Genomic DNA, 20,441 nt, shown 5'->3' on the forward strand with positions numbered 1-20,441 from the left:
GCGTGCGGGACGTGCGCGACGAGCGGAGGATGCGGCCAAACGCCCTGCCTGCCCGGGCATGATGAAGGCGGAGGAGGGAGGGCGATGTCTGCCAACTGCGAAGCGCTGAGTAGTGTTTTAGGACTGTGCAAGCGAGTCACACACGCGGAGGGACTCGGGGACCAGGGCCTTATGGCGTCCGGGCTTCGGGAATGCCCGAAGGAAGCCTGCTTTCCACTTAGCTATGTTTTTAAAAACATCTAGTCATTCTCATCGCTTGCCCACCCTCACCTCCCCAAACGCCGTTAGTTTCTCGACGCTTCTTCGAGGGGCTCATCCCTCATTAGCAACCCGATGCTCTAGGCTTAGCGAGAGGAAAGGCAACCGCCCGGGCTCACGGTACTTGCTGTCAGGCAGCACCGCGGACACCTCTGCTCCACGGTGATTGGTCGGCTGCGGGGGTCCTCGCGTTCGTCCAATATGGCGGCGCCCAGTGGCAGTGTGAACTGTGAAGAGTTCGCCGAGTTCCAGGTGATGAGGTTTTCCACACGTGGCAAGCTTGTCCAGCCTTTTGTCCCCAGGTCCCAGTCGGTGCTTTGGTCCGGGAAGGGAGGATAGACAAACTGTAGGAAAAGCAAGTTGCTCAGAGCTTTTTATAGGGGAGCCTTTGGAGGTCATGGGGGCTAGGGGTGGCCTTGGGAAGCCGAGGTGCTCAGCGCAGGAGGTGCCGGAGGCTCTCCGAGTCATTCTGGAGCGGTAAAGCCGAGCTCTGAAGCTGTGGGTAGGGATAGTTAACAGTTCAGCAGTCCCCCGAACTTCATTCCCAGCTTCTACCAAAACTCCCCTACTTCTAAGTTGAGATTTTGTGGGAGAGAAAAAGTGAAAGATACCTTGTGTACTTGATAAAGTATCTGGCATAGTGCCTTTTTATGTGTGTGGTGCGATACAATGAATATTTGGAAGCTTCGGGGAGGGTTAAATCAAATACTTGGTCTGTGCCTTCTTGATCCCGAGAGAAGGTGTAACACTTAAGTAAAATATGTGTCTTTTTTGGTACTTACCCAAGAATTCAAGAATAACGATCCGTATGTTGATCAACTCACAATGACGGTTCTGTTATTAGAGTTTAAATTGAAGCTAAAAAAAAAACTCAAAAAACCAAAAATCACGACCTTTAAAAGTGTATTTTAAGTAGAGATAGTAAAATTTGTTAAACATGTCATTTCCCTATCTGTAGTAACCATAATACTTTGAGTAGCTTGTAGGTAGTGGTATTCTTGAAGATAACCTCACCAAATTGATTTATTTGGTAAATAATTAGGCCAAAAGATTTTTTTTTAACATTTATTTTTATGGGCATCGGTGTTTTGTGGGCATGTATTTCTGTGCACTACATCTGTGCAGTAGCTGCAGAGGCCAAAAGAGTGCATTGTATCTCTTAGGACTGAAGTTACAAACTTTTGCAAGTTGTCATATGGGTGCTAGGAATTGAACCTGAGTCCTCTGCAAGAACAGACAGATAGATACTCTTATCCACTGAGCCATCATCTCTCCAGCCCCTTGGCCAAAGATTTAATGAATCGCTGAGTTAAAAAATATCAAAAGATTTGTTTACCCAGAACCAGTCTTAGCATATGTTTTAATTTTGTAAATAGGCATTACTTTTTGTTCCCACTCCTTCAGAGATAGAACCAGAACATACATGAAGGTACTGTAACAATGTAAAACATTAGTATGGCATTTACATTTAGATGAATTTGGTAAAATTATAAAACATGGTTGACTGGAATTCTCACAAATTACTAATCAAAATTAATATTCTCAAGAGTTGTTAGATCACTTTGTATGTAGGTATCCTAACCAGTTAGATCACTTTGTATGTAGGTATCCTAACCAAGAAAACCAAACAAACCAAAAAAGAAAGAAAAAAGAAAAAAAAAAAGAAAAGGGGTCTTAAAGTCACTTGAAACAAATGAAGAGTGCTTTTAAATATGCTACATGCATATTAACTAAAGTTCCGGACTTGTTTACTATTTGGAGGGTTATATTTTGCATATGATATAGGGCACAGGTATTTATAAATGTTCCTCCTAGTTTGACATGGACATATTCTTAAGGCAGACTTATGTCAACATCAAAATTGATGCTTTTATCTTCAAAAGTTTTCTCATGGGCTTTCCTATGCAATCTCTGTCACTTTCTGTCAAGTTCCAACAATTAGTAATTCTTATGTTGTTTTCACACAGCTATGTATTTTAAGCTTAAAAGGTTTTTTAAAGAGTTTTGAACTTTTTGCATTCCCCTTCATTGTAGCATTCCCAGAAAACATCCTATTTCCAAAGCTAAATAGAATTTTTAAAAAAGTTTAAAATTGGATGCTTCAAATCTCATTTTAACATATAATCAACAATTTACTGGGTACATTTTTTATTTTTTGGTTTTTTGAGACAGGCTTTCTCTGTGTAGCTCTGGCTGTCCTGGAACTCACTCTGTAGACCAGGCTGGCCTTGAACTCAGAAATTCTCCTGCCTCTGCCTCCCAAGTGCTAGGACTAAAGGCATATGCCACCACGCCCAGCTATTGGGTACATTTTTAGCCTGTTCATGCAGCCGTAACTAAATACTACAGTCCTAAGTGACTTAAACGGCAGAAATGTGGTTTCTTGAAGTCCTGGAAGCCAGAATTTCAAGATTAGGGTTGTGTTGGGGTTGGCTTCTGGTGAGGTCTTTTCCTGGCATGCAGGCTGTTTTCTCACTGTGTGTTCACACCTTTCCTCTGCAGTTGGAGCAATGTCACTCATATCTCTTCCTCTTCCAATGAGGACCCCAGTTGTGGCAGATTAGGGTTCCTGCCCTGCTGGCCTCCATTTGTGTATCTGTTTGAGTATGTATGTATGTATGTATTTGACAAGATCTCACTATGTTGTGGAGGCTGGCCCTGGTAACCCTGGTTCAAGAAGTCCTGCCACAGCCTCTGAAGAAGCTGAAACTGTATTTTGTGTGCCTGGTTGTGACCTCCATTTAACTTTCATCCCCAAAAGCCTTGCCTATAAGGTCTTGGGACTTTCCCATGCACTCCAGGGTGAACAGTTTAGTCACTACCAGTATCTACCAGCTACCAGGCTCTGGGAAATACTATGGTGGACAGGGTATGAGATGCGGAGCTTTAAGTGAGGATTAAAACATGAAGACGGCTCTGGAGCTAGTGCGGGAGAGCTCAAAAAAGAAAGAAAATGAGGTCATAATTGAGTTGAGCCTTAAATAATACCAGTTGAATTCTAGGCAGAGTTAATTGCACACAGGCAAAATGTTTCCTGTACAGTCATGCATTGCTTAATAATGGGGATATATTCTGAGAAATGTCTTACAATAGATTTTATGTTGTGCAAATATGAACAGTAATTAAACCTTATCTAGGTTTAAGCCAATCCCTGTCATGGCCTCATGATGCAATTGGGATGCAGTAAACAGGAGATCTACGAAGCTGCTCTAAGTAGAAGGAAAATATGCTAAAGTGATGATGGAAAGAATAGCATGATAAATACATAAACCAGTAACCGTCATTTATTACCATTGTCAGGTACACTCTGTACATGGTGATATTTGATACACTTCTGACTGTAAGCACAGTGTATTTTTTTTATTACCAGCATTATAAAAACTTGAAAATTTTGACTCTTAGGGGAACACAGTCAAGGGCTGGTCAAGAGAACCATGTGCTAGGCATGGTAGCTCACAACTTTAATCTCAGCACTTAGGAGTCAGAGGCATGTGGGACTTGTGATTTTTTTTGCAGCTTTAGGGTAAGTCTCATTAGTCACTTTTGTGTCCTCTTTTGAATTTAGAATCTAAGCTCTAAGGACTTGGCATGGCATGTGGGCATCCCTAGGCTGGGCAGTGGTGGTACATGCCTTTAATTGGGAGGCAGAGGCAGCTGTATCTCTGAGTTCGAGGGCAGTCTGCTCTACACTGTGAGTTCTAGCACAGTCAAATTTATACACACAGAAACCTATCTTGGAAAACAAAACAACCAAAATCCTAAAGTGCCTAGACGAAGTCTTCCAAAGCTTCTCTCTCCCAGCCCTGTCCATATCTAGCATGCATTTGAACTCTCTGCCTTGTTACTCCTAACTTTTCCTCAACACATACTCCCGTTTTCCATGCTTCCTCCCTGCGTCTGTCACTCGCTTAGAAGTACCTTTTCCTCTCCCCAGCTGAGACCCAGGTCATGTTTCTCTTGGACAGAATCAACTCGCTATTTCTTTCCAGAGTGGGTTTCTGTATTTCTATTAGAAATATTTATTTGGGTGTACACAATTGATTTTGAGCTGACTTTACACTACCAGCCTTTGTCCTAGGCCCTTCTGGAATTGACATAAGGGCTCGATGCTTCTTCCACTGTAAGGAAATGGGCCTGGTGAGAGATTTAGCCTTTTTTTGTAATCTACCTATGAAATTTAACAATAACGTATAATTCTCAACAATCCTGGAACAAGTGTGCATCAGTACAGTTACTATCACTGTGTTTGTAAACATTTCTTATAAAATTGTATTATTGTGTGGGTGTGTGCATGGTGGGAGAGTAGAGGACACACATGTGGACTTATGTCTGGCCAGAGGACAATTTGAGGAGCTCATCCTCTCCTTCCACCTTTATGTGGATTCCAGGATGGACCTCAGTTCTCAGGGTTATGTAACATGGAGCTTCACTTGCTTGGCTCTATACAGTTGAACTCCCTGTGGTGATAGAAATGCTCTGCATTTGTGCTGTATACCTACCAGTCGCTGCTAACATGTAGCTCTTCAGGGTAAGTATGCTGTAGTAACTGGAGGTTTTACATTGAGAATTTCAGTTTAAATAACCTGGCAAGCTAGTGTCTGCTGTATCAGAAGCCCAGTTTTAGATCATAGGTTGGTAATCTGCTAGTACATAGGAGAGGGAGGGAATAGAGTGTTTGGCAGACCTCAATTATAGATTCTGTGGGTAAGATTGCAAAAGCAGTGGGTGAGTTCAGGGCCAGCCAGGTAGTTTAACAGGCAGCAGTACTTGCCGAACAAGCCTAATTACAGCCTGAGTTTGATACCCAGAGCCTGTACACACTTGGAACCTGTACACACTTGGAACCTGAATAGAGAGAATCAAACCCGCAGGGTTGTCCTCTGAGCACACGCACGCCATAGCACATGTGCACCCCCCCGCTCCCCCCCCCCATTAGTACAGTGTTTTAAAAGATTCATTGCCCAATTAGTACAGACATTCCATTGCTCTGTAAAGACCTTAATAGGCAGGGCGGTGATGGCACACGCCTTTAATCCCAGCACTTGGGAGGCAGAGGCAGGCGGATTTCTGGCTTCGAGGCCAGCCTGGTCTACAGAGTGAGTTCCAGGACAGCCAGGGCTACACAGAGGAACCCTGTCTCGAAACAAACAAACAAAACAAAACAAACCCTTAATAGTGTGTTTATGATGTCTTATAGGGAGGATTTGTTTATCATGATTAAAGTTATAGCAGGTGTTCAAACTCAAAAACTGGTTAAAGTTCAGCATCAGTGGAAGCCGAGCAAATTCGCCTGGATTGCTGTGTCAGTCCCCTCACTTGTCTGTGCTCGGGTCCAGTCCACTCTCTAGGCGGCCATTTCAGAACACACATCGGAACCATTCTTAGGGCATTTCACTCATACTCTGTGCTTCTTAGAAAACATTACAATCCTGTAACATATCCTACAATTCTGAGGCTCGCTCTCTCTTTTTTTGGAGGGGGGGGGTGTTTCAAGACAGGTTTCTCTGTGTAGCCCTGGCTGTCCTGGAACTCACTTTGTAGACCAGGCTGGCCTCAAACTCAGAAATCTGCCTGCCTCTGCCTCCCGAGTGCTGGGGTTAAAGGCGTGCACCACCACCGCCTGGCTGAGTCTCTTCTTATACTGTGTTCATATTCAATGGTCTAGTTAAGTGGTGTTATCAAGGACATCCTTGCAATTCCTGATTCTTAATGATATTGAACCTGAGGTAAATTCCCATGCCAAGTCACAGTCCCCATACTATGCCAGGGAAGGTTAGTGGGTATTAAAAATGCTACCAGGACAGGGTTACTGAACACATTTGGTAGTGTGTTAACTGTACAAAAATATTTTGCTGTACAGTTTAAAAACAAATCTTTTAAGAAATATATTTGTTTATATGCGGTTGCCTGCATGTATGTCTGTGCACTGCCTACATGCCTAGTGCCCTCAGAGCCTAGAGGAGGGAGGGTGTGAGGTCCCCTGGAACTGGAGTTTCTGATGGTTGTGAGCCATTATGTAGATGCTGAGAATCAAATCTGGGTCCTCTGGAAGAGCAGCCAATGCTCTTAACCACTGAGCTACCTCTAAAGTCTTAAAAACAAATCTCACAGTTTCACATTTCACTGTTTTTCCTTAAAAGGAATGAGTTTTACACAGGAGATTAAATGCTTTATTGACAAGAAAAGACCATTCTGGAACACATATTCACCATCATTATCCTCTTCGTCCTCCTCTGATCTCTTCTTTTTCTTGCTCTTTTCTGTCTTGATGATGTCCAGAGACTTTGTCTTGCAGCGCCCTCTCCACCCGTGGATTTTTACATTCTTCCCACCATCTTCTCTGTGGTGCCCGAGCCTTGGCGTGACTGATAGAGATTTTAGGGCCAAGCAGCCAATAGTCACTTCTCAGCACTTTGACCAGTTATGAGTCTGCATTGACTGCCATCCATGCAGAAAGAAGCCTCTGATGTAGACTGACAGCAGCACTGACCTGCGGGTGTAAGCATATGTATTTCAGAGGCATCTTGACGACATGTCTTTTAGCAAACAACAGTAGTAGGTCTCCCTCCATAGTAGGGCCTATGACCTGTTCAGCATGGTTTCTTGGTCAGGTTTGCAACACCAAGCAAATCCAAGCACACCATTCTTACTGTGGAGCAGGTCTCAAGTCCATTCAGAAAATAGTTGGTTATCTTCATCTGTCTTGCCACTGTTGCAGGAGTGCTTACTTAGCTCTAACCTGGCAGGTCATGATTGTAATTCATGGTGCCCACAGGACTTTTCTTCCCTAGGCGCCGTGGTAGGAAAGCTAGCCACCAGGGAGGATGCTTCTTGCTTAGTTTCGTCTTGGTGTCTTTATGTCCTATGACCAAAGTGTATGGTCAATTGGATCTTCAGCAATTGGATCTTACCATGTAGTCTGGTGGGCAACTATGAGTAATGACAGTCACTTGGATTGTCACTAGGGTCTCACTGACTAGCAGCTTCTAGGGAGGTATTCCACACTTGACATTAGGGTTTTCATATAATGTGTGACTTCTGGGAGGACCATTATCCACCCGTGCAGGACACCTCTTTTCCAACTTTTCAAAAAGCAAATGGTATTTTTAAAAGCTTACAAAGTAGATTTCCTTAGGGATTTTTCCTAATTCTTAGTTTGAGTTAACACTTCCCTCTCCCCTGTTTTCTCTGCCTGCCCTTGGCCTGAGCCAGCCTGACCTCGGTCTGCTTCCCCACCCTCATTTCACTGTGGTCTACTGTCCCACCTCCCTTAACACTCTTTTTTCCTTCTCCCCAATGTTCCCTTTGTAGCCTGCAGCACCCCAGGCTAAACACTGCTGCAAGATTTGAAGCTAGGATCTGTATATGAGAGAACATCCGGTGTTTGTCAGAGACATTTCTTGATCTCCCTGCCCAAAATAGCCCTGAACCCCAACTTGATCACGGTCCACTCCATGGTACTAGCTTTCCCTTCCCCACAGTATTTCTCTATCAGCATCTGTTGTTTGAATGCCCTGTGAGTTACTAAAAGGATACACTCTGCTTCTTGTTAATACTGTTCAAAGAAGAAAGTTGCTGAGGGCTTTCATGGTCAAGGAAAACTATCCAAAAGGCACAACTGAAATCTGGCCTCAGAAGATAAGTTCACTGTGAACAGAGGAGAAAAAAGAATTGGAAGGAGATTTTTAAAGGGGGTGTGGGAGGCTAGGCTGGCTCCATCTTTTCCTCTCCTAGTGATAGGCTCTTACTACGGAGCCCATGCTGGCCTCCAGCCCATGACTCTCCTGTCTCGGCCTTCTGAGTGCTCAGATCACATGCTTGTGCCACCACACCCAGATGTTTTCTTCCCTCTGACTCACCATGTGCTACCATCACTTGTTTGGAATTTACTACTAGTGGACATTATATACCCTGCATTATATGACATACTATTTAAAGTGGTAGTTGCTCAGGGAATATATTGAGATTTTCCCCTAAGAGTTATAGTTTGTGCCGGGCGTTGGTGGCGCACGCCTTTAATCCCAGCACTCGGGAGGCAGAGGCAGGCGGATTTCTGAGTTCGAGGCCAGCCTGGTCTACAGAGTGAGTTCCAGGACAGCCAGGGCTATACAGAGAAACCCTGTCTCGAAAAACAACAAACAAACAAACAAAAAGTAATAAAAAAACATGTTAAGCTGGGTGTGGTGATGCACGCCTTTAATCCCAGCACTTGGGAGGCAGAGGCAGGCGGATTTTTGAGTTCAAGGCCATCCTGGTCTACAAAGTAAGTTCCAGGACAGCCAGGACTATACAGAGAAACCCTGTCTTGAAAAACCAAAAAAAAAAAAAAAGAAAGAAAGAAAGAAAAAGAAACCATGTTACTATATTGGTAGTGGTTAGCTTTGGGTAATTAAATATTTTTTCAAATTTTTCTATAGGGAGGGTAGGTGTATGTGAGGGTGCAGTAAAGAAAGCACTGCAATGGCCACTCTGTGGTATGATGAAGAGGAAGGTTACTATTGGGAATGAGAGAGATTTAAAAAAAAAAAACTGTCCATGGCCAGGGCTATCAGAGAGGGGGAGGGGGAGAGACAGAGCATGAGAGCATAGCTGGGAGGTGGGAGAGGTAAGGAGAGGGGAGCAGGGAGGGAGGGAATTCGTTTAAAGGAGGATGAGTAGCTGGGGGGATGGAAAGGCCAGAATCTAACATGGACTTTTAGATGTATAACAAGAATGTATGAGTGGGGACCAAGGGAGCCTGGAGACTACTGATGGGCTTTCACATACAACATGTCCCTTCTGCCAGAGGCAAGAGAAATGACTCCTTTGGGCAGATGGAAACCCGTTTCACAAGGTTCTGGAGAATGCTGTCTTTTTAACCACCAGACATCCTTGTGTAGCACAGCTGGAGCTCATTTCTAGCTACATGGACAGCACTGATGCTAATGTAAGGAATGTTTGTAACAAATTGGGGGAGGGGAGGATGGAAGTATTGCTTCCAGTCTTGGGTTTAATTTGACAAAGGAAAAGAAGGGAGTGGTATGTTGAGGGAGACAATCAAGTAAAGTTTATTAAGGTCAAAAAGGTAACTTGGATGTTTATAGTGTAATGTGATTGTTCTCTCAGCGGCTTTTCAGTGACCCTGGTGTGTTTTGTGGGGAAAGGGGCACTGTAGGAGGTGTTACAGTTTTAAGAACATATATAAAAAAAGGGAAGTGTATATACTGTTAGAAACTCAGCCCAGAGTTCTTGTTACCTGAGGACAGTGCAGCTTGTCCCTTCTCTAGCCAGCACTGAGGAAGAAGAGCTGCCTCACAGGGTGGGGAGCATCTGTGCTGTGCAGTGTACTCTGAGCTCCTTGTCCTTTTCTCCCTTGGGGTGCATCTCTGGGGATGGAACTGAGGGCCTCACAGGAGGCAGGCAAGGGCACTGCCACTGAGCCACATCTCCAGCCACTCAGCAACAATAAATAACGTTTGGTATTGTTTTTCTTTAGATTGGGTTTGTGTGAGTTGGAGACTTTGAAGGACAGCCAAGCCTGGAGAAATGTGAGCCAGGGTTACTAAAGAAAAGCTAGAGCTAACTCCTACCTGCTTAATGAACAAAAAGGCCAAAGTATGGGTTTCTCTCTAGTAGCAAATACATTCTGTTTTTATCACAAAAGTATCTACAGTCATAGTAGAAAGTCAGAGATCTGCAAGGTAAGGCTAGCAGTGGGCAGCTTTGCGTCTAAGCTGACCAGCCCTGCCCTCGTGTCCCCTTGCCCCACATTTGCTAAGTTAGGTTAGAGTAGGGTACCAGTGGTTGTGGAGAGTGTGTGGTGTTCAGGGTGGAAAGTCCTCTCTGGCTATGTGCTGGGTGGAATGTGCCAGAAACACTGTTACATATCGCACCTGCCATCATTGTGATAAAGACAGAGATTTTGATTGTTTCCTCTTCTGTAAAAGGGTTGTAAAATATCCAATTTTTTTCTCCTTTTGCTTAAATATTTAACTTATCACTTAACATTTCATTGAGATTATCTTCGTTTGTTCTTTTATTTTAAATATATATAGGAATTACTCAAGGTGATGAGGACAATTGATGACAGAATAGTACATGAATTAAACACTACGGTTCCAACAGCTTCCTTTGCAGGGAAAATCGATGCCAGCCAAACCTGTAAACAGCTGTATGAGTCTGTAAGTTCATCTCTTGAGTCTCTCTTTGGTGTTTCTTTATACCTTTCTTTGCAGGTATAATGAGAAATTTGTTGACTTACATCTACACTATGAGAAACTCATGACATCTTGAGTACACCTGAAGGTGGGAGCACACTGATGTTAATATGGTTTCTACAGCTCCCGACATTGTGTAGTGTGCACACAAACCTGTGAAGAGATTTTTGTGAGAATGGGGGCAGCAGTGGCCTGGCCTATATACTCACGGCCTTCTGCTTAAATACATAGTGTGCATGGGATGAGCACAGGACCATGAAACACTCCAGGCAGTAAGTAGCAAGGGTGAGGACCTCAGTGGATCAATCCTAAGAGGCCAAGCAGCTAATGGCACAAGGAGTGAAAGCCTTGCAAGCCTTTTATGTTTTGTTGTTTCCATCATCAGGGAGGTGAGAGGAGGTATGTGCCAGAAAGGGAAGAGAGAGAAAACTGCAGGTATTAGTAAAACACCCTTCCTGAGGCTTTGGCGTCTCCAGTGTGGAATTGGAATCGCTCCTTACCTGCTCCTCCTCTTTTGAATTTGCCAGAGCAGAAGGAAATGGTGCAGCTGTGCTGTACCTTACTGCTGCCCCTCCATGAAGTTGGAAGTTAAAGCTCTAATGGCACCTGCTTTTTTATACTCGCCCCCCACAAAGTTACTGTGCAGATTTCTAGTGGATTGCAGGTGTGGAAAGAGTCGTTCTGTGGAGAAGCTTACTCATGTCAAACTCGGAACACCACCTACTGGCATCTTAGTTCTGATTTTCCTAGTTAAAGTCTGTCATTCTATTGAGCAATCAGGTAAATAACTGGCTTTAGAAAATTAGAAGGTGTGATGTTTTCATGATTTAGTCATGGTGAGTGTGTGTTGGGGGGTCTCCAAGTCGTACTGTGGGATGTTTGATAGTACGTTTATGTTTTCAGGTATGTCTGACTAAAGAACTAGAAATGTATGGTCACTGTGTTGCTCTCCTCCTTGCTACCTGTATGCTCTCTACTATTCAGTTTTCCCCATTTCCAGTCTCTGTTGGCATAGGGGTTGAGAGTATCATGTTTAGCAATATGGATTCCAGGACCAGATCACATCTCACACCTGCTGCTTCCTAGGTTGCTGACTGAGCATTTTGTATAACCTCAGTTTCATAGTGTTGTAGAGGATTAGTGGACTGAGGAAGTGTTTTGTGTATTTTAATATGCTTGCCTGAGTGGTCATTATTCTATTTCAAGTAACTTTGTTGTAGAGACTGGGTCTGTGAGGCGCTCAGGCAGTAAGAACCACTAAGACCTCTTCTCGAGTGTCGTCTCCTTTGAGGAGTCCAGGACATCCAGTTACTTAGAGTTGATGAAGACGTATTTGTATTCCCTAAAGGTGACATTTGTTCATAGGAAAGAGCATGAGAGCTGAAGCATACATTTACAAAGTTGACCTTGAAAGGCTTCTCATAATAAAAATGAAATAATTTCACTGAGATCTCCCCAGGTGTGATTGGAAGAGGAGCTTGAACCATGACCATTACACCTTGCTTACCCAGGACAGATGGAGAAAGCTGTCTTGCTGGATGTGTCACTCTAAGAAGGGTTATGGAACCATTCTGTCAGTTACCCTTGCAGTCAGCATACACAGTGCAGCTGCTAAGCTCTGCCTCAGCTTCTCTTTGTCAATACTTTAAATATTTGAAAAGGCCTGGGATTGCATAGTTAAATATAATATTATTTATATTTCTTTATGTAACTAAGATGTTTTCTACATCTCTTTGTTCACAATATCTTTCCCTTGTTAGCAGCATGAGCCTGAAACCAACTAGGAAAGACAAAAAAGGAGAGATTGTAGTAAGCAGTAGGAAGGGTCAACGTGAGGTAGAGGAGTGCGTGCGGGGGAGGTGAGGAGAACAAGGACGGGCAGGAGACCACAGGGCAAGCCCCCCTGGGGAGCGGGAAGCAGGGCCCGGATTGTGGAAGGAGGCAGCCTGGCCTCATCCTCGGCTCCTTCTGAGGCTTTCCCTCTTAGCTGATTTAGGCAATCCAGCCAACAGTTTTCTCTTGAAGAGATTTTTAAAATTTGTTTTAAAAATTATTACATTCCTGAAGTCTCAATTTTTTTTCTAATACTAAAATGTAACAAATTAATGTGATTTCTGTCCCTCTTTTCATTCTTTTGCCCTTTTAGTTGATGGCAGCTCATGTCAGTAGGGACAGAGTTATAAAGAACTGTATAGCCCAGACCTCAGCAGTAGTAAAAAGTCTCCGAGAAGAGAGAGAAAAGAACCTGGATGACTTAACGTTATTAAAGCGACTTAGAAAAGAACAGACAAAGGTAAGCTGAGTAAGCCTTACATTTCTAAGGCAAAGGCCTCAAATACAACCTTCAAAATGGAGTTTTAACACGTACAGTTTCAAGTAAGTTATGGTTATTACTTTTTAAAAGTGACCAGGGCATGGTTGGGAGGATGGCTCAGTGGATAAACTGTTTGCTATGAAATATGAGGACTGAAGTTTGGATCTTGAGAAGCCATTGGAAAAATTGGGTGGTTGGGTCTGGAGAGATGGCTCAGTGGTTTAGAATGCTGGCTGCTCTTTCAGAGGATCTTGGTTTGATTCCTAGCACCCAAATGGAGGCTCACAACTGTCTGTAACTCCAGTGCTAGATGATCTGATCTCCCTTGCTGGCCTCTGTCAAACAAATACATGAAACAAATAAACACATCAAACAAATAAATTAAACCAACAGCAATAACAACAACAAAAATCCTGGGTGCCTTATCAGCTACCTGTAGTCACAGCACTCCAGAGGCAGACAGGAGATCCCTGGGCGAGCTGGCTAGCTAGACACGCCAGAATTGGCTAGTACCAGGGTCAGTCTCAGTAAAGTAAATACAGTGGAGTGTGGTGTAGAAAAGGCACGACATAAACTTCAGGCCTCCATTCACATGTGTGCACACACAGGCACACAAACAGACACATACACACACACAGACACAGAGAGAGAGATGGCCAGAAGAGTAATGTCTTGTCATCAGGTGGGCTTTTACATCACACTTAGATGTGGTATAGTAAATGAATGCATATTTCATAAACAAGTGCAGTATAAGAGCTTGGGGAAATTAACATGGAATTGTGTTTCATTTCTTTTCCTGTGATATTTCCTAGTGTTTAAGATAAACATCAGTACTGGCCAACATCACATCAGAAGCTCTTTGGAAAACATGTCTGCTTACTTGAAACATTTCTTCATGGATTTGTGTATTGAAAATATTTACCCCTTTCATTGTATAGCAATCTGCTGAAATACATAGAGCTATTGCCCTCTTCAGCCATAAAGACATAGTACTGGTTGAATATATAGTTAGATAGTCTCAACACCTCAGGGTAATGTCCACCCTACTCTGCAGGCATTGTGGGGTTTTGTATAACTTTTCTACACTTAATAGCATCTCTGCAGTGTTGTTACTTAAGGAAATATTGTGGGCCAGCTAAGTGGCAGATAAGTATTTCTGCTGCCAAGAAGACCTGAGTTTGATCTCAGATCCACATGGTGGAAGATGAGATCTCCTTCCCGTAAGTCGTCCTTTGACCTCCACACCTGCTCACTATGGATAGACACACACACACACACACACACTAAGTTCATTATACACGTAATTTATAAGTCATGTGCTCACTCGGGGATATGTGAAAGGAAGCTTTTCCTCCTGTAATACAGTTAATGAGGTGGAGTCACTGCTGGGCTCCTTATTTGTGCCTTACAAGAAAACAGTTGTGCTTTGGCGTTCTGGGTCCTCGGCCCACTAGGGCTGTGAGAGCCCACAGATCTCAGCTCCCACGTGTGAATAGCACAGTATTTGCATTTAACTTCTTTCCCCAGACTCCGAGTACTTTAAGTCACCTGCAGTTGCTGATCGCAGCTAACATAAGTATCTGTGTTTGGTACTTGTGAAGTTTTCATCCCAAATATTTTTGATCCCCATTTGTTTAAATTCACAGATCATACAGAGGGCTGGCTACATTTTGTTCCATATAATACATTGCCATCCTTTTTTAGGGAACTTTGAGGTATCATTTTAATTTTGTGTAATTTCAAACGTTAAGAGAAAAGTTGCAAAGCAGTGTAAAGCTCTCCCATGCCGAGCTCCCCGTGGTTCCTTGTTTCCCTGCTTCAGTCTCTTCATCTCCCTCCTTTCCCTCTCTCCTGTATACACGTGCTACTCGTCTCTAGAATGATTTCGATCACTTGTATCCTTTTACCCTTAAATTTATAATTTCTTATTTTTTGGTGTATGTGTGTGTGTGTGTGTAGGTCAGAGGACCACTTGGAGAAGCTGTTTCCTTTTTCTTCCAACACAGGGGTTCCTGGGATTCAACTCAGGTCATCAGATCATTGTAGTTGTCTGTTTAAGATAGCACAGTGGGCTTGTGTGTCAGATGACTGGAAGGGCAATGTAAGTAAGTAGTGTGGAGCTTGGGGTCTTTGTTTAGCAGGTGTCACCAGATGCACAGGAGCACACAGCACGTAGGCAGGGCTGCTGTGCTTTCTCAGCTGTTCTGTTAACTCAGTGTTTCCCTGGTTGCAGCCTCAACCCCGTGTTTGTGTCTCTCTGTCCGTGAGTACTGCTTAGGTCTCTGCTGCATACTTGTTTATTCACCGGGCAGTAACGGAGTCTCCAGGTGATGAACATGTTCAAATAGGCCTTGTTCTTCCCCTTGATGTTCAGGGTCGTTTGTAGGTTAGTTTGTACAACTGGTCAGGGTCTAAGTAGCTCCGAGCTTTCTATTTCTTGAGAGCATGACTGCAAACCTGTCCTCCACTATGAGGAAAGGCCATCCTTTCCAGTAATCCACTAGCTTCACTAGTGATGGAGGGAAGACAGGCTGTGTTGTCTGGATCAGCCCAGTGGATCCTAACCTAATGGTGTGAGCAGTGCAGCAGCCATGTTACCCTTATTTCCTGGATTTGTTACCAATGTTGACGGGGTGTGAGGCAGAACTGCTAAGTCATACTGAAAAGTCAGAGTTGGCTACCATTGCTAGTGAGGTGCAGAGTCCAGGAGAGCCCTGCTGTTGGGAGTGATTATGTCTCTGTTTGCTCAGCCCTCATATCTGCCCTTTGCCCTCAGTGCCTGGAAGGCACAGCCACATGGACTGCAGGGAGGGGCATCGGAAGGAAGCAGAGAGCAATGTAAGGCTTGCTTCCAGCCAGCGAGGGCAGCTGAGTGTGCTGTAGCAGAGGAGGAAATACTACAGCTGTTTATCTTCCAAGTGAGGCTATGGAATCTGAAAGATTCCTTCAATGTTCCAAGACCTTCCTTATTCACTGAGGATGCAGGGACTTGAACTGGTAGCTCTGAAGTCACAAGCTAGGAAGTGGCTAGGCATTTTAATAACTTAATTGTCAAGCATACCATCTTAATCTCACCCTCCATAAACTTTGTACAACCTACTCTAGCCATTTATATGTTAGGGTTCTGTGTTTAGTTTTTTGTTTTTTAATAGTTTCTATTTGGAAAATTCCAGGCATTTTATTTCTTACTATATAAAATCCTTTTTATCTAAAACATATTCATTCTCACCCCACCCCTTTTCAAATATGAGCTAGCTTATTCTGGAGCCAAATGTGAGTGACCGTGGCCTGGAAACACCGAACTAGATCACCCCAGGCTCCATGCTCCACGGAAGCATTTTCATAGAGTTTTTATAGTAAGAGAACAAAGTAAGTTCTTTCTAACCTTTCTTTTTTTTTTTTTTTTTTTTTTTTTGGTTTTTCGAGACAGGGTTTCTCTGTGTAGACTTGGCTGTCCTAGAACTCACTCTGTAGACCAGGCTGGCCTCGAACTCAGAAATCCGCCTGCCTCTGCCTCCCAAGTGCTGGGATTAAAGGCGTACGCCACCACGCCCGGCCAAATTATCTCATATTTTCCACCTCTTTCTTACCTACTTACTGTTTTTGTTTCTTTAAATGAGAACTGAATTCAAATTATATATAGGGCACAATGTAGTAAAATAAGATTGTCTGTACTCTATTGGTATCAATTTTATGTTTTTCTTTTTTTCTGTCTGTTGCAAGTCTTAAACAAACTTCTTAACATCTTTGATTTCTGTACCTCACTGCTCCAGGGGCAGAGGTCACACAAAATTGAGAATTAGAGACATTTTATGTCTCAACTAACACCTACAAAGGTGTCAGTGACCTTTAGTAGTTGGTGTTTTGTAGACAAGAGAAGGCAGAAGAGAGCTGAAAAGGCTTGCCTTCATGCTAACCTGTAACCACAGTGTCAGGCACAGAAGGTGTTTCCGCACATGGGAGGCCTGCTTTCTTTGGGTACATCCTCACTTCCTCCAGCTCAGGTCTTAACATTCCCCATGTGGAACACCATTGATTTGGGTTCTTGAAGTATCTACCAGGAATCGGTTTGGGAAAGCTCCACTAGGAGTCCCAGGCAGGCCAGTGTCCCCTCGGTGAGGCTTCTGGGTGGAATAACTTCCTAACAGGTGGAGGCGGTCAGCTGGCAGTTCCTGTGAACTTTCTCTCTGTGGATGAGCTTCCTGTAGCTGAACTTCTGGCCTCCTTCCCACTGGAGGCGTGTTTCTGTCTGACAGAAGCAGTGGTGACGTCCATTAGAAATGCTTTGCTTTCTAGTTTTCAGGGAAACTTTACTCTTGAGCTGGTTTGCTGCTCTTTTCCTCCCTGTCACAGAGTGAGTAGGGCCAGCTCATCCCTAGACACAGGGCCTTGGAGGACACCTTGAGACAGACATGCTTGGGTCTGAATTGTGGAGGGACAGTGTCTCAGAGAGCTCAAACAAAAATGACAGCTTACTAATTAATGCACATTACATATGCTTTGTAAAAATTGATTTTCTCTTTATGTTGTATATGAGTACATATGGGGGGTGGGGTATGGTCTTCTGCGCTAGTGTACGTGAGGCCAGAGGCTGTGTCAGGATGTCTTCCTCAATCACTTCTCCATCTTTATTTTTTGAGGCAGGGTCTCACTAATGTGGGAGCTTGCAGTGTTAGCTAAATTGGCTGGCCAGCAGGTCCCCAGGATCTGCCTGTATCTACCCTATCACCATTCCTCCAGCACTGGGTGCTATAGTTTTAACTCTTTACAGTTCAGAATTTCTATTTTTCTCTTGCAGTTGAAATGGATGCAGTCAGAACTCAATGTTGAAGAAGTGGTAAATGACAGGAGCTGGAAGGTAGGAAATAATGTTGATTTTTATAGAGAACTAGGAGAAAAACTGAACAAGCAGGAGACAACCAGGGGAGGGCAGTGCAGGCAGGCTCTGAGAACAGAAAACCCCAGCAACTGAGGGTGTGAGTGCTGTTAACTTTAGAGGATCTGTGACCTACAGAGCGGGGTTAGATACGTTCTTTGTATCTCCTAACACTAACTGTGCATGGTTAACGTTCAGAGTTTTTACTGTAGTAAAGAGAACTTTCAAAGAGGTTCTTTGTTAAACTTAGCCTTTTGTGCAGTTACTTTTCATAAACACAAAGTTGCAAGCATTATTCTGCAATTGTGTCGGTTAATATTCATTGAGTCTCACTGAATGCAGTTACACAGGGAACATTAAGGAGAAGGAAAGAGCAGGCAGACTTAGCCCCACCGCTCTCCTCTAGATCTCATTAGGGTTAAATATTAGCCGCTGGGCACTGACTGACTTCTGACACTTAATAATTGCTTATCTCGTCAGGAGCTTTGGTTGCAGAAATAATTTTGTTTCACAATGTTCACAAACAAGGAAGAAAGGAAGGAAGAAAGAAAGAGAGAAAAGAAATAAAAGCAAAGCAAAGCAATCATTAAGCAGAGTGATGTTGGTGTCTTGGTATATGACCTTCCAGATTTCATATGCATGGCCAGGCTTGTTAACTGTTTTTAAAGTCGTAAGTGAAATCATCCTCTATCTACTTGTAGCCAGCTTTTTTTACTGTGTCATTAAATTTCAAAAGACTCACAGCATGTGAAGACATGACCAAATTACAGACTATAAATTGAGTGTCTTATGGCATTTCTTTATCCTGTCTTCCTGGCCAAAATGTAGCCTGAACTTGTCCTTGTATCAGCTTGAGGGCTGTGCTCCTTAGAAGGTTTTGGCAATGATTGTATATTCATACATTCTCTGAAGAAGTGATAATTTATTCTGGGACTATGATGTGAAAAGGGTATGGTGAATATCTGGCTTTTGAGAGGCTGTCCAGAGGATTTTGGTACATGCCAAGTGTGATAGAGTGAAACCTCTTGGATGTGATATCCCAGGTGCTCTTCAGTGTGCTGGGATTACATCCCAGGAGACCCAAGTGTTCTCAAGAGACTTAGCAGTGGGCTGCACTTAGGCATCAAGAGAGTATTATTCTATCATTAGCCCACAGAAAAGTCAAAACTTAGCCAGGCATGGTGGCCCATAACTCAGGAGGCTACAGCAGGAGGATTGTGAGTTTCAGGCCAAGCCAAACAAATAGCAAGTTCAAGGCCAGTATGAACCACAAAGCAAGACCCTGCCTCAAAATGCAAATTCAAAACATTGAAGGGTGTGCAGTGAGCATCTGCCTCTGCTGTGAGGTCTTCCACATGGAGGGAGGGACGTGTTTTCACATGCCGGCGACTTGCTCATTATATTGAGTTTCCTTTGTTACAGAAGTATGATGAATGTGCATGTTTTCTTTAACATACATCAGAAGTCTTCTCACATAAGAATGTTAACAGCTTCCTTATTGTTTTTACACCTTTTACCTCCTCTGAATTGTTCTACCAAAAACTTTCTGTAACCAGCCCCATTTAGTTGTAAAGGCATTCTCGACATTTCTGATATGTTGTTTCAAATTTTTGGAAGCAAGGTGATCAAAACAAGAAATACACAAGTACACATAACTTAGCAGAAGACAGGTCCAGCCAGCAAATGGGTGCTGAAATTGTCTACAGAATGTCACCAAGGTATACATTATGCTTAATTTGGTGTGCCAAAGAAACTTACTGTTTCCGAACCCTAGATCACCGTAACATCCTCCAAATCTGTTGATCTGAATTTATATCCAGGCCTGATTTATACAGGATATCTGGGTGACTTTTGTTTCTGTTTGAATATCTTAGGTGTTTAATGAACGCTGCCGAATTCACTTCAAGCCTCCAAAGAATGAGTAGAGAGAGAGAGAGTTTTTTAAAAAGACCTGGTCATCTCATCGCCTGGGCATGACAGATGTCAGCAGGGCCAGGTTCCGAGGGTGGTCTCTGAGCCAGCAGGCTGAGGCCTTTGGTTGGTTCAGCCCCATTCAGCCAAGACCTCAAGTCTAATTCTCATAATTATAAAATAATCAATTGCTATTTTATACTGATCTGTAAAAAATGTTTTATAACTATTAAAATAATTTTCTGACTCTGTGTACATATTTATTTGGTGACTTTGCAAGTTGAGATAGTCTTCTGAGAGTTTGTACAGAGTTCCTGTGTCGTTATGCCTGCCTGAGTTTAGTGGAATGGGTGGGGCTACAGGTTAGTTTCTCTTTTGTCATTGTGGGTTTATTTTAAAGGAGCAGAATCGGACTGGAGAGACGATCAGTGGTTAAGAGCACTGGTTGCTCTTCTAGAGGACAGGTTCCATACCCGCACCCACAGGGCAGCTCACAACTGTCTATCTCTAGTCCCAGGGGATCTGATGCCCTCTTCTGGCCTTCGTAGGCACCAGGCACACATGTGATACACAGACATACATTTAGGCAAAATACCTGTACTTGTAAAATAAAAATAAACAGAGGAAAAAAAATGACAAAATCAAACAAACACAGTTTTTCTTCTTCAAGCTGGGCGTGGTGGCTCATGCCTGCAATCCAATGCCTTGGAAAACTGATGTGGGAGCACTACAAGTTTGAGACCATCTGGGGCTATATAGTAAGGACACACGTCTCACAGCCAGGCTGTAGTGGTGCATATGTTTAATCTCAGCTCTTGGGAGGCAGAGGCAGGTGGATCTCTTGAGTTTGAGGCCAGCCATAGTGAGTTCCAGGACAGCCAGGACT

At 43.4% G+C, this 20,441-nt stretch overlaps 1 protein-coding gene across 3 annotated transcripts; it reads left to right on the forward strand.

Moving 5' to 3' along the window:
* Window positions 1-10: 10 nt before the first annotated feature.
* Window positions 11-19,806, forward strand: Mix23 (mitochondrial matrix import factor 23). 3 transcript variants are annotated; one of them, XM_021184959.3, is made up of 5 exons: window positions 15-510; window positions 10,293-10,418; window positions 12,601-12,747; window positions 17,567-17,626; window positions 19,519-19,806. In XM_021184959.3, the coding sequence occupies exons 1-5, from the start codon at window positions 460-462 to the stop codon at window positions 19,567-19,569; spliced, it is 435 nt and encodes a 144-aa protein (XP_021040618.1). In that variant the 5' UTR covers window positions 15-459; the 3' UTR covers window positions 19,570-19,806. The 3 variants fall into 3 exon arrangements, with proteins under 3 accessions (XP_021040620.1, XP_021040618.1, XP_029326251.1); XM_029470391.2 differs by lacking the exon at window positions 15-510 and adding an exon at window positions 9,029-9,184; XM_021184961.3 differs by lacking the exon at window positions 10,293-10,418 and having other exon boundaries at window positions 11-510.
* The last annotated feature ends 635 nt before the right edge of the window (window positions 19,807-20,441 follow it).

The sequence above is a fragment of the Mus caroli genome, unplaced genomic scaffold, assembly GCF_978045245.1.
Source record: "Mus caroli unplaced genomic scaffold, Mus_caroli_1 scaffold_17, whole genome shotgun sequence".
NCBI classification, from domain to species: domain Eukaryota; kingdom Metazoa; phylum Chordata; class Mammalia; order Rodentia; family Muridae; genus Mus; species Mus caroli.